Raw genomic sequence first — 12,557 nt, forward strand, 5'->3', positions numbered from 1 at the left:
GGACTCGCATCTCTATAACATCTCTGGCAGAACGAGACAAGATGTCATGTTTGGACTAGTAGTCGACAATCTGCTCGAGCAACGGAACCGAAACGGCGCGTCGTGGTTTCGCATCGGTCTGTTGATACGATGGCGCAGCGTAAGAACGACGCCAGCCTCGGCGCGTACACCAAGCTCGCGCTGGACATTGAAAAGTGCGAAGTGTACAACCCGACGCAGTGGCGCCAAGTGCTGCAGCGTGCCCACGCGCGCCTCGACGCGCCGAAGCGGAGCAAGAAGCGCCCGCGCGACGTGTCGAGCCATGCGCATTGTCCGTCACTTAACGCTTACTTGCACCAGCCCGACATGGTCGCGGACCTTCTCCAGCAGGCGGCTACTATCGAAACGTCACCGCTGCGCCGCGGCAGTAGCAGCACCAGTCTTCGGCGGCGCAGCAGCGTCGTACAACCTGAAGAGACGGGTCGTGTCTCGCTGCCCATCTTGCGTGTGCTGACGCCCCGAACGCGGCAGTGGGTCGCGCGCTTGCCCAAGCCGCGGGACGCCGACGTCGCTGCGGTCAACCAGCTCGAGGCGTTCGCGGACGAGGCCATCCACGCGCGCCACGTCACCTCCTTGGCGCGGCTCAGCCACCGACAGAACGTGTACGGCAATCTGGTGCGGGGCACGAGTCCCACCAAGCCATTGCTGGGTGGACGCCGCCAACGAGGTGCGCCGGCGCTGGCGATGGACGCCGTAGAGCGTCGGCGCATGGCACTCGAAGACATCAACGTTGCGCTGCTGTGCCATCGACGCGAGGTCATTATGACGCACCAGTCCACGTTGCAGATACCACCGACACCGACGCGGTCGCACGACAAGGAAGCCTCGGAAGCCATTCAAATGCAAATCGACGACCGCGATGTCTCGGACAGCACCCTGGCCACGTGGCTCGCGTGGCACCGGGATGTTGAAAAGAAGCACTTGACCCACCTCCACGAGGAGCACGAGACGCACGTGGCCGACGCACTTCTTCAAGAGCGCCGCGTGGCGATGGCAACAACGTCGCTCCAGTCCACGCTCCAGAGCGTGCAGCGCTGGCTGCCCCTCGACGTCTTGTACGGCTTTGGGAAAGGTCCATTTGCCTCGCTGCCCATCCACCGGGCCATGGACCGCGTCCACGCGGCGCTGGTTCGCATGCGCTTCAACGCACTTCTCCACGGCTTTGGAACGTGGCTCGCACGCACCATGGCACGTCGCGCGATCGCTTTCCACAATGCGGCCCTCTCCGTGCAATGCGCGTGGCGTCAAGCTCTCGCCCGCCACGAGCGCCGGCTGCGACACCGGTTGCTACAGCAGCAGCGGCAGCGCGAGGCGAGTCTTCTCGCGCGGCTGCTCACGAAGAAGGACGCTGCAGCGCGCATTCTCACTCGCACGCTTCGCCGCTACGCTGTTGCATGCACCCGAGCGCGATCATGTGCGCGCATCGAAGCTGCAACCCGCCTGCAGCGGTTCTACCGCCAGCGCACGGCGCGCTGGGCGCGCTTTCTCCAGCTTTTGCGGCACCGAAAGGAGACGGCGGCCGCGATTCGAGTGCAGGCCCAAGTCCGTGGCTGGCTCGCCCGACGGCGGCGCACGCTACTGCGAAAGCTGGATGCGGTGGCGCTGCGTGCGCACTATGCAGCTGTTGTGGCCGCGACCAAAGCGTATCAATTGCGGCTTCTCGGCGCCGTGCTTCTCGTGCAGCGGACACTGCGCCGACGCCGGTTTGCGCGCAAGGCCAAATTTGCCGCCATGCGGCGACGCCATGCCAAGAACGTCATTACAGTCGTGCAGCTGCAAGCGTGGTGGCGCATGGTCGCTGCCTATCGCTCTCGTCGGCGGTATGCGCTTCGTATTGGACCCGCGGCCAGCGTCCTGCAACGTGCGTGGCGCCGGTATCGATCCCAGTGCCACTTGAAGCACCTCAAAGAAGCGCGCGCCAACGCCATCAAGGCGCGCAAACTCGCCAAAAAGAATTTCCGCAAGGACCAGCGCCAGCTCCTTCGGCAGCGGTCGCAAGCCAAAGGCGTCAACAAATTGCTGCTGCAAGTCACCGACACCGTCACCAACGTGTTCCGCGAGCCGACGCTCGCGCAAAAGCACAAGGCGGCAACAACGCTCCAGGCTGCGTTCCGTGGCGCCAAGACCCGCCGCCGCGTGCGTCGACTCCGTGTGCGGTCGGACGAAGCGACGCGCCGGCGTCATCGGCGACGACAGCACGTAGCGGCAACGACGATCCAGCGCATGGCGCGCGGCATGCTCGGTCGAATGCGCTACTGGCGGCTCAAGGTCCACGCCTATGCGCGCCGGATCCAAGTGCTCTTTCGCAGTCGCAAGGCGCGCCAGGCGATCCTCGATGTACAGCGCTACGTTCATGCCGCGGGTCTCATCAAGCGCCACTGGCTACAAAAGTCGTCGCCTCCAGACAAGGTGTCTGCAATGCCTCATGTTTTGAACATGATAGGAAACGCCTTGTCGAGTTTCGACGCACGCGGCGGGCGGCGGTACGGATACAGGCCATCGCTCGCAGGTATTTGCAGCAACGCGATTACGTGCGTCTCGTGCAGAAGCGGCAGCGGCGGCTTGAACAGCATGCCATTGGCGCGGCGCGGCTACCCTCGACGCTGCGCTTCGTCCAGGACACGCTCTTGCTGTGGAGCTACCAGTTTCCGTACGTTGCGTCGTCCAAAACGGCGCCCAATGCGAGCGTCCAACGACCGCTGCAGACACGCTTGGACGATAAGACGACGTGGGTCGCTTCAGGGTGCTACGGCGTGTGGCAAAGCCTCTTTTTGGCGTTGTGTCGCTACGGCAACACGCCGGACGCGACCGAGATGGGTACCCTACCCCGCTTCGTCGATGGCAACGTATGCAACATGGTTATATAGACAACATGCGCTTTTCCAAGTTCTTCAAGGACACGCCTGGCGCACTGCACAAGGTGCATTTGCCGCTCCACGCGGTCGACGTGGCGTTCGCCAAAGTCAAAGTTGGCAAGGCGCGCTCGATTCCGTTTGCGGCCTTTCACACGGCGATGGGCAGCCTCCTCGCGGCGCGGTTTCCGGATCCGACCTTGCAGCCGAGTTCGCGGTATCTGCTCTTTCTGCATAAAGTCGTGCTGCCGTCCAAGCTGGGCGAGCCGTTCCGACTGCAACTCGCGACCCTTGCCCTCGAGCGCGCGCACTGGGCAGCCCATGTCATCCAAAGCATGGTCCGGCATGCGCTCCAGCGCGCCCGCCGCGCCGCGTTCCTCGTACGCGAAAAACAAATCGCATTTTTCGGTTCTTAGCGTCGGGATGTGCGGGTGTAGGTTCGATTCCGCGACGCCCAAGTCCGCAAGCAAAGGGCCGCGCGGCGACCGTGGTGCAGAACCGGTGGCGCAGCCGCCGCGCCCGTCTCCAATTCGATGCGCTCGTCCGGGAGACGTACGTCGAGTACGTCAACGGCAAGTCGGGCGCCAAATCCTACAAGAACCTCGTCACGGGCGTGACGACCTATTCGCGGCCCGCGCTGCTGCGGGACATGCCCCCCACTGTCTCGATCCTATTGCCGCCGCCCGACGAAGAGTACATTGTGTACTGTACGTTTTGTCCTTTTGGTGGAGGTACCTGTAGTATTGATATCTTGATATTTTGGACAGGCATGAAGCACGAGTCGCAGCCACGCGAGAAAGCCACCATCTACTGCCTCGTAGGGACTTGTCTCGAAAACTCGAAAAACGACCAAGGTCCAACAACCCATGGCACGTGTAGGAGTGCGACGATGCGGTCTGCGCCGACTGCTTCGCCCGCGACCACAAGCGCGCCGCGTTCACGTCGCATGCAACGCTACCGATCGAGCTCTGTCGCCTCTGCACGACGCAGACAGCGACGCGCCGTTGCAACCAGGTAGTCGTAGTGGAGGGTAGGGTTATGTCTCCGACTTCGGAACGTACTAGTGCATGGACGGCGGCGCGCCGTACTGCGATGCGTGCTACCCCCATTACCACCGCACACGGCCACACACGTTCACGGCGCTCGTCGCGCTCTGCGTTGAGTGCCAAGCCAAGGCCGGCGCGTGGCGGTGCACGGTCTGCACCGACTATTTTTGCAAAAAATGCTACTCGAATTTCCATCGCAAGGGCCAGCGGCAGCACCACGGGATCGAGCGCGTCGCGTACCTCCCGTTTGCGGCCAAGGCGATTCTGGATGCGCGGGCGACGGACGCGGCGCGGCTCGCGCAGGCGAGCGCCGTCGACAGTGTCGTGTCGGCGCAGCTCAGCGAGCTCGACGTCGCCAAGCAAGACATTGCAGCGCGCATGATCCAAGCAGCGTTTCGCGGTACTGCGCTTGTCTCGTCGTCGCGATCTCATGCATCTGGTGTAGCGATGAAGGGACGCGTCGAGGGCAAGGCGTACATGAAGCTGGTAGACGCCGCTCGATTTGCAAGCATGGATGATGTCAACTCGGCCATGTCTAGATTCGACGGACCAACTGGATCGTCCAGCAGCGGGTCAAGGACGATGTGGTCCGGCGCGGCCTCGCCTACAAGCTCAAAAAAGCCATTGGCGTCGCGGAGGTGCTGGCGTCCGATACAGACGCCGAAGCTGCTGCGATTGCCGCGCGCAAAGCGGCCATCAAGGACGCGCTCGGGCTCTCGACGTATGACAACAGCAACGGTACCCTACGATAAGCGTGGTTGCACGAGAAGACACGCTTTGGACTAGGCCCACCACCATGGTGCACGTATGACGCGCCTGTGCTCATCACGCGCGGCGAGTTCAAGTCGTGCGAGGCCACTATTGTACGCCCACCATGTCGCCCCTTTTCCTGTCGCGATGACGCCGCGTCATTAGGTCTCGACCAACGCGCTTGTCGATTCGGGAAATGTACTCGTCTTTATCGCCGATGCACACAAGTCGGTGCTCATGCCGCTTCGGGACCTCCGCCCGATGGACCGCGAGAGTGGTGGCCCGATGCAGCGATTGACGCAGTCGCTCGCCGCGGCGTCCCAGAAGGTCCACGCCAAAGTACTCGCCAAGGTCGACGCGCAGAGCTTGGCGATCAAGCTTTTGCACCACCGCACGGAATTCAAAGACATTGAGGAGCACGCGTGGCTGCCGTCCCGCGACCACGTGACGGGCGAGAACACGTATTGGAACGTCGTCTCCAACTGCACGACCACGACCAAGCCGCGGACGCTCGCGGCGCTGGACACGATGGAAGCAACGGCCAAGGCCGAGATGCGCGACCAGGTCTTGGCCGCCAAGACGAAGCTCACTGCGCTTTTACGCAAGACGGACCGCGGCGCGGGCGACCGCCGAGGCAGCTTTGATGCGGCAGTTTTGGACGCCACCGAGGTGCGCCGGCTTCACGATGCGCTGTTCTGGGCCGACCACATGCATGGCCACCCGCGGCTTGGAAAGAAGGCGCAGGACCTCACCAACCACCTCAGTACGACGCAGTTGATGCATGTTGTCCAGTTCTTCAATCGACTCCAAAGCGCCGTGGCGGCGGACCAATGGGACGCGTCCTTGCTGCAGCTCGTGGGCCTTCCGCGCGATGCCAAGGTGCAGTTTGCGACGCAGTGCGCCGAGATGGGCATCCAGGACGGCATCGCGTCGCTCGAGAGTCTCGCCGGCGCCAAGACCAAGAAAGCAGCTGCCGCCGACGACGCCGACCGCACGGAATAGAACCAGACATGTAGGACATGAAAATTTGCGCCAAGAACATGGCGGCTGCGGTCCAAGCTGCTGTCGAACGCGTGGCGGAGTCTGTGGCGGAGTCGTCCGCCAGCTGCCGTCACACGAAGTGCGATACGAATGTACCGCCGCAGCGCTTCTGGACGCCTACGTCACCGTCGACGCGGTCGGGATTATGCAGCCATTGGGATGCGGCGCCAGATTCGCTCGCGCCATCGTTGGGTGCACAAAAAAGAGGCGCCGGATTGGTGTCGCGTTGTACGGGATGCTGACGATTGTTTCTTGCGTGCATAAATAGTCGCAGCAGACTACGTCTCGGTACTATAGCTGGAGTCCACATTGTAGTAGCGTGTTTTTGTCGACCGATGCGACAGTCGTGCGGTATAGCGACTCGGCGGCGGCGCTCTTCTGACGAGATCCCGGCGCGCGACATTGCATTTTCAAATATTAGATTGCCGGACGATCTCAAGGACCATCATTCGACGCGCCAAACTACACTGCTTTTTTGTATTGGGTACTTGTTTATACACCAGCGCCAGCGAATAGAAGCGCGCCAGATGGGTTTCTGCTTGACGTAGAGGGCCGTCTCGCGCAGAACTCAATTGCAAAAGATGCTGCCGCGCCACCAACACACGCCCACGACGTCGTCGGCGGCCTCGAGTGCGAGTGCGACGGACGCTGCCCGCGACGTGCGCGGAATTCTCCACTACTACCTCGACGAGTGCACGCGCGCGCGGGCGACGGACGAGTGGAAAAAGATCAAGGAAAAGGGCGCGTTGCAGCTCTTTCAGAAGAAGCGCACCAAGCGACCGCGCGTCGATGGCACCGAGAGCGACTCATCGATGGTCTCGGCGACGTCCAACTGCTCGTCCCTCGGATCTTCCTCGTCGACATTGGCACTCGCGCCACCCGTGTTTACGTACCACGGCGTCCAGACCCTCGAAGGCTGCTCGCTCCACGACATTCAGAATCTGCTCTGCGTGCGCCAGACATCGGAGTTTCGAGCGACCATGAAGCTCTTGCACGGCAACGACTTTGTCGACGGCGCGATCCTCTCGTCGTCCACGATCGGTACGCGCGCGCAATGTGTTTCTTGACCGCGTTCTCACGCTCGCTCTTTAGATGCTTCCGTGTTTTCGACCACGAATTGGTTTGCACTCAAGTCATCGACCGTGCTCGCAAAGGACAAGGGCTTTTGCATGCGGTCGTACGCGCACATTGTGGGGCCGCCGAATGCGGCAGCCCGAACGCTGGTCTGGACGCTGCAGCCCATGCACCACCCGACGCCGAATCTACTCTACCACGTCAACAAATACAAGCGCATGCAGTGGGAGCTCGGTCTTGTCGTCGAAGAGGTCTCGCCCACGTCACTCCGCGTCTCGTGCCGGTGCCAGTCGAGCGACAAGCGCCTCATGCCCGCGGGCGCCCGCGTCGTCTGGAACATGCTCTCGCAGCTGCAGCCAGCGATTCGGACGCTGCAAGCGTCCCACGTCAAGTCGCTCGTTGCCGAGTCGCAATGGGTCAAGGACGACGACCGTCCGAGCTGTTTGCAGTGCGATGCCGAGTTTACCACGTTTCGCCGCCGACACCACTGCCGGACGTGCGGCGAAGTCGTGTGCGCCAGCTGCTCGTCCATTCACATTGTTGCTCTCGCGCGCGGGCCCATGAAGATCCGGATGTGCGCCAAGTGCCTTGAGCGCGATGCGGAGACGCCGCTCGACGACGCGCGCCTCGCTGCACTCGCTGGTCGGTCGAGCCACAGCTTTCAGTCGACCGCCCGCAGCTCGTCCATGGACGGCCTCGAGAGCGCCGAGACGTTTAGCCTCCTCCGGATCGCCGACGCGCTCGGCCAAATCGACCCCGATGCGTAGGCAGCGGCGTCTTCCTCGATCCTACGAGCTTCAATCATTCGACCACTGTACCATACGTAGTTTCGGCGTGGGAGGGCTAACCTTTCCGCGCCGGTTGTTAAATCCCAAGTAACATAGCTGTGCTTTTAGTAGGCATAAGAACAGCAAGCAGAATGCAAACTCCGTCTGGTACTGGGCCGCTTTTGTAGTCGGGGTCTCGGCGAGTAGACGTTTACAAGGTCGCCGATGTGGCAACCTAAACCTTGGCTTCTGATAAGTGTACTGTACTAGGCGTATGCGGGCGGGTGGCGCCGCTTCATTCTCTGTAAGGACGTCGTGCGTCATGGCGTGGCTGCGTGCTGGAACAGAAAGGCCAGCCCTTCCATGTGCGTGTACCCGTCTAGCCCATCAACTGAGCCCTAGCGCGCCCGTTCTTGTCGAGCGGTCGTCAAGTTACTTGGCCTTGCGAGGCGAAACGACGGAGAGAGGAAGCAGCAGCATCGACACATGTCTGGTTTATAAATTCTGACGCGAGAAGACATCGTTGAGCTGCGCGCGGGGCTCGTCTGTCCCGCGAAAGAGCGTCTCGCTGTAGAGCTCCATGAGCGCGCTATGCCATGCATGAGATGCCAGCTCTGGGTTACCGAGGATGCATGCCTCTTTTGACGCAAACGCTCCTTGGCCTTCTTGATCTCGTCTTGCTGCGCTTCCAAGCTCATGTCGACGCCTGGAAGCGACGCCAGGACACGTGCGGCCTCCTCGTACTTCGCCTTGAGCATGAGCGACTAGCCAAGGACGTGAGGCAACGGCGACAATACGCAATCCGACGTACCGTGGCCGAGACGTCGCCGACTCTAGTCACCTCTTGGCTCGTCCCCGCCGCCAGGATATCCTTGAGGATCTCGATGAGCTTGGGCAGCATGTCAAAGGTCTACATCCTTAACGCTTAGCGCCATCATCCATGCCAGGTAGCGGAACCAACCTCATGCATGCGCTTCTCGTCCTCCTTGCTGTCGGCCATCGTTGCGTCGAACAATCGCACCGTATTCGGATGCCCTCGTGTATCCGGACGCAATGGGACAAACGGCGTTTGTCCCAATCCATTCCAGTGACACCAAAGGATACTGGTGTCACTGGACTCGATCTGACGTGGCGGCATGAGCGATCGACATGGAACGGCACTGGACACAGATTGCTTTGCGCAGACCTTGAAAGAGCGTACGCTTCACTACGCGTACATGCCCCCGGTTTGCAGCCCACGACAAGCTCTTTCTGCACAGACGCTTTCCTCAGGGTCTGTTCAAAGGCCTTAAGCACGTTGAACGACCCACCAACACCCACGAACAATGGGTATAATCTTATCGATTTGCGTTAAACGCCTCGAGACCGCTCGCAAACACGTTTTGGGCGTCGTAGATCGCAGCACCGTGCAGGCGAATACGGTCCACCTTTTCAACAAAGTCGCTGCCGGCAATCTCAACTGTGAGCGCGGCCTTCTCGTACTTGCGGTAGGCATAGTCGATGAACGTGCCGTAGCACGGGTAGAGCTCGTAGGCAGGAACGCCTTCGTACGACGTGATCCCTGTCGCGTTGTTGAGTGCGTCGGCCACTTGCTGTGAGAGCACCTTGTAGCGGTTGCCACGCGGCGGCGCCAGCGTGTCACCAAACGGATAGAGCACGAGCGCCGAGTACGTGTGGATGTCAAAGAAGCCGTCCATTGGGATCGCACTGATAAAGTCGGCGATGCCCTTGGACTCGGGCTCGCTCAGCGGCGACGTGCCCGGGTAGGCCTCCGAGTCGATGTTGTCGTGGTCGTGGTTGAAGGCGAGCGTGGGAAAGTTGCGGTTCAAGTCGACCTCGTGTGCGTCCTTGCGCGTGTAGCGGGACTCGCCATCGTCGTCGCCAGACCATGTCTTGTCATAGCCATCGACATTGACGATCGGTACAAAGTACATGTCGTACTTGGCGAGCGCGGGCGGTGTGCGATTGGCAGTGAGGTCGTCGAGGAACGACGCAAGCGCATAGAGGTTGGACGAGCCCGCGACCCACTCGCGTGCGTGCATCATGCTCTGCACATAGATGGATGGCGCCGTGTGGTTGCGCGCGATCGACAGCTTGTAGGCGAGGATGGGCACGCCGCGGATGGACGTCGCCAGCGGCATGGGCGTCAGTAGCCGACGGTTCTGCGCGACGAGCGTGGCCAAGAAGGCGTCGATCTGGCCACGTGTTCGAAAGCAGTCAAAGAACCCATTAGAGGTGTAGTTGCCAGGACGCAGTGTCGCCTCGTAGCCCGCGCTGGCATTGTGGCAAGCGACGTTGCGACTGACGTCCTTCAAGTAGGCTGGCGTGAACACTGGTGGCAGCGTGTAATCGGCCGTCTTGCTGTGGCGCGAATGCAGCGCAGCGGCCGTGGCCACCAGCAGTGTGATCAAGCGCAGCAACATGGGAATGGAAGACTGCTGGATCGGCGTCGACACCGAGGACGCGATTCATTGCAAGCCGCTGTGGGTGGTTGTAAACCGTGATCAGTAACCGTACTTACAGATACCCGATTGGTAACCGTACTTACAATGCACATACAAACACGAAATGCTTGCGAGTGGGCAAGCTCTGCGCAAAAAGATTGGCTCTATATTTTTCGATATTGGCCAATCAGACATGCAGCCTTGGACGGTGTCGCCTGCCAGAGTTGTCTGCTGCTAGGTGCTGTAGACGAAACTTTCAATAATAGTCACTCGACGCGTGTACTTACTATTTGAGTCCGCTGCTCGTGTCCCTCGCAGTCTACCGACACACGCGGGCAACAGCTGAGAGAGCGCATCCATCCCGTACGTGTGCATGGTGACATGTGCCGGATACAGTTTTCTGGTATATCCGGCTTTCCACCCTATCAACAAAGATACTTTTTTTGCGCTGCCGCCGCGCTGCCAGTGGACACCAAGCGTGACCTCACGGCCTTTCCCACGTGACCGGCATCGGCGGCGTCGGATGCAGAACACACCCCATCGCTCTCGCTGCAGCGTATATCAACATATATCTTGTACGGAACCGCCATGTCTTTTCTTTCCAAACCGATCCAACAAAACGGAATATGAGTAAAATAAGCCCGCCGAATAAGCCGCGCAACGCACGGCCACACATTTGTGTTGTCGAGCCATCTGCGACGGCGTGTCGTCGGTCCTGTCAGTCCACTGTGAACGTTTCCGCGTCAAGTAATACACCGTACATATCGACTTGCCGTTCGGGTCAACCAGTCCTTCGAGCCGTGCAGCACACACTCGATTCGAAGATGGCGTATTATATCCGCAGCAGCAGCGTGTACTGTCGATGTCCCTGCCGGCGGTTGGCGCGACGTGATTGGTGCATTCGATGGCGGTTTTCAGCCAATCCTCAGGCGCATTACTGCGCGCATGTCGCAGATGGCCCGATCCATACAAACATCAAGCTAATAGAATAAACCCTGGTGGCATCGGTTTCGGTATTATTGGCCGTCTCAAATATTATTATTTTTCGGCAGTCGGGACTTTTGATCTGGCCGCGGAGGCGACGATGGCTCGCAACAGCCGGCAACAGCAGCAGGACGTCATCACGATCGACCAGCTCGTGAGCCAAGACGAGTGGATCCCGGACACGGAGCGCTTCCGCTGCCACGTCTGCACGCGCAACTTCTCCAACTTTCGCCGCAAGCACCACTGCCGCATGGTACATGACACCTCGTCGCCTCGACGCTCATGGCAACGATGGCCTATTAGTGTGGCGAAGTGGTCTGCTCGAGCTGCACGCTCAAGAAGCTCGCCGAGATTCCGCAGCGCCAAGGCCTCCAGGAAGTCAAGGTGTGCATGTCGTGCATTCTCGCGCTCGGCGGCCCGGCCGCGCCGCGCCCAACGGGCGAGTCGTCCATGACGGCGCCGTCCAGCACGCGCTCGCGCCCGGGCTCGATCCGGTCCGAGAGCCGGCTCCGCGGCAGCACGATGGACCGCGGGCTCGACTCGCCCACGGACGACAAGCGCCACTTCTCGAGCGCCGACAGTAGCAACCGCGAGTATGACTACCCGCTCGACTTTAGCTGGGGCTACCAATGGCCCAAGCCGCCGATCTTGCCGCAGGAAGACGAGCGTCTCGCGGCCGTCCGCAGCTTTGACATCCTCGACACGCCGCAAGAAGACGTGTTTGACATTATCTGCGACCTCGCATCCAACGCGCTCAAGTGCCCGATCGCAGTCGTCTCGCTCATGGACAAGGACCGGCAGTGGTTCAAGGCGTCCGTGGGCCTCGCGCAGACGGAGATTCCGCGCAACGTGTCGTTCTGCGCGCACACGATCATCTCCAAGGAGCCCATGGTCGTCCTCGATACGCTCCTCGACAAGCGCTTCGCCAAGAACCCGCTGGTCACGGGCGGCGCCAACATCCGCTTCTACGCCGGGTCGCCGATCGTGTCGCCGTCGGGCTTTGTCCTCGGCACTGTCTTTGTGTTTGACACGCAGCCGCGCCACTCGTGCGACATCACGACGCTTGAGAAGCTCTCGAACGTCGCGATGAAAAACATTGAAGACCGCAAGAACGCCGTGTCAACGCCCGTGTCCACACCGACGCAGGGACCGCCGCCGCCGAGTGCGATGACGGTCGCGCCACCGACACCCAATTTGAACACGCAGGACCTTGTCGTCCAAAACGCCGGGCCCGGCGACGGCCAAGTGGTCGCAGGTCCCAAGCTCGAGACGATGCTCATGGATCTGCTCTGTCGTACGACCGAGACGCAGCAGCAGCTCGCGACGCAGCAAGGCGCAATGTTCCAGACATTAGGCCAGCACACAGCACAGATAGATAAGTTAGCGGACGCGGTCAAGCGCATGGAGGCCAAGCTGGACTCGAAAGACTAATACCTTGTACCCAACGTTTCGATGAGACGCGAGCGATGCTTAAAGGGCACATTGCCGTTGGGGTCGAGTGATGGAGGCGTTAGAGACGGTGTTATAACAAGAAAGGCGACGACGGCGGCGGGAAGTAAT

The 12,557-nt window shown here is 60.8% G+C and overlaps 5 protein-coding genes across 5 annotated transcripts; 3 read left to right on the forward strand and 2 right to left on the reverse strand.

The window, feature by feature from the left end:
* Positions 1-129: 129 nt before the first annotated feature.
* On the forward strand, positions 130-5,692 carry SPRG_01406 (hypothetical protein; the record flags this gene model as incomplete). Its single annotated transcript, XM_012339623.1, has 12 exons — positions 130-2,429; positions 2,483-2,856; positions 2,907-3,271; positions 3,329-3,349; positions 3,388-3,598; positions 3,659-3,708; positions 3,771-3,905; positions 3,956-4,337; positions 4,383-4,423; positions 4,477-4,675; positions 4,724-4,800; positions 4,853-5,692. 12 exons carry the CDS (start codon positions 130-132, stop codon positions 5,687-5,689), a joined length of 4,992 nt encoding a protein of 1,663 aa, XP_012195013.1. The 3' UTR covers positions 5,690-5,692.
* Positions 5,693-6,254: 562 nt separating this feature from the next.
* On the forward strand, positions 6,255-7,703 carry SPRG_01407 (hypothetical protein). Its single transcript, XM_012339624.1, has 2 exons — positions 6,255-6,769; positions 6,821-7,703. Exons 1-2 carry the CDS (start codon positions 6,310-6,312, stop codon positions 7,567-7,569), a joined length of 1,209 nt encoding a protein of 402 aa, XP_012195014.1. The 5' UTR covers positions 6,255-6,309; the 3' UTR covers positions 7,570-7,703.
* A 329-nt stretch (positions 7,704-8,032) lies between these two features.
* SPRG_01408 (hypothetical protein) lies at positions 8,033-8,591 on the reverse strand. The gene is made up of 4 exons (XM_012339625.1): positions 8,531-8,591; positions 8,381-8,479; positions 8,206-8,333; positions 8,033-8,158 (listed from the first exon to the last, which is right to left on the reverse strand). The coding sequence occupies exons 1-4, from the start codon at positions 8,567-8,569 to the stop codon at positions 8,065-8,067; spliced, it is 360 nt and encodes a 119-aa protein (XP_012195015.1). The 5' UTR covers positions 8,570-8,591; the 3' UTR covers positions 8,033-8,064.
* A 304-nt stretch (positions 8,592-8,895) lies between these two features.
* On the reverse strand, positions 8,896-10,035 carry SPRG_01409 (hypothetical protein). Its single transcript, XM_012339626.1, has one exon. It carries the CDS (start codon positions 9,990-9,992, stop codon positions 8,907-8,909), a length of 1,086 nt encoding a protein of 361 aa, XP_012195016.1. The 5' UTR covers positions 9,993-10,035; the 3' UTR covers positions 8,896-8,906.
* Positions 10,036-11,066: 1,031 nt separating this feature from the next.
* On the forward strand, positions 11,067-12,460 carry SPRG_01410 (hypothetical protein). Its single transcript, XM_012339627.1, has 2 exons — positions 11,067-11,250; positions 11,301-12,460. Exons 1-2 carry the CDS (start codon positions 11,098-11,100, stop codon positions 12,426-12,428), a joined length of 1,281 nt encoding a protein of 426 aa, XP_012195017.1. The 5' UTR covers positions 11,067-11,097; the 3' UTR covers positions 12,429-12,460.
* Positions 12,461-12,557: the final 97 nt, after the last annotated feature.

This window comes from Saprolegnia parasitica, assembly GCF_000151545.1.
Source record: "Saprolegnia parasitica CBS 223.65 unplaced genomic scaffold supercont2.3, whole genome shotgun sequence".
Taxonomy (NCBI): domain Eukaryota; phylum Oomycota; class Saprolegniomycetes; order Saprolegniales; family Saprolegniaceae; genus Saprolegnia; species Saprolegnia parasitica.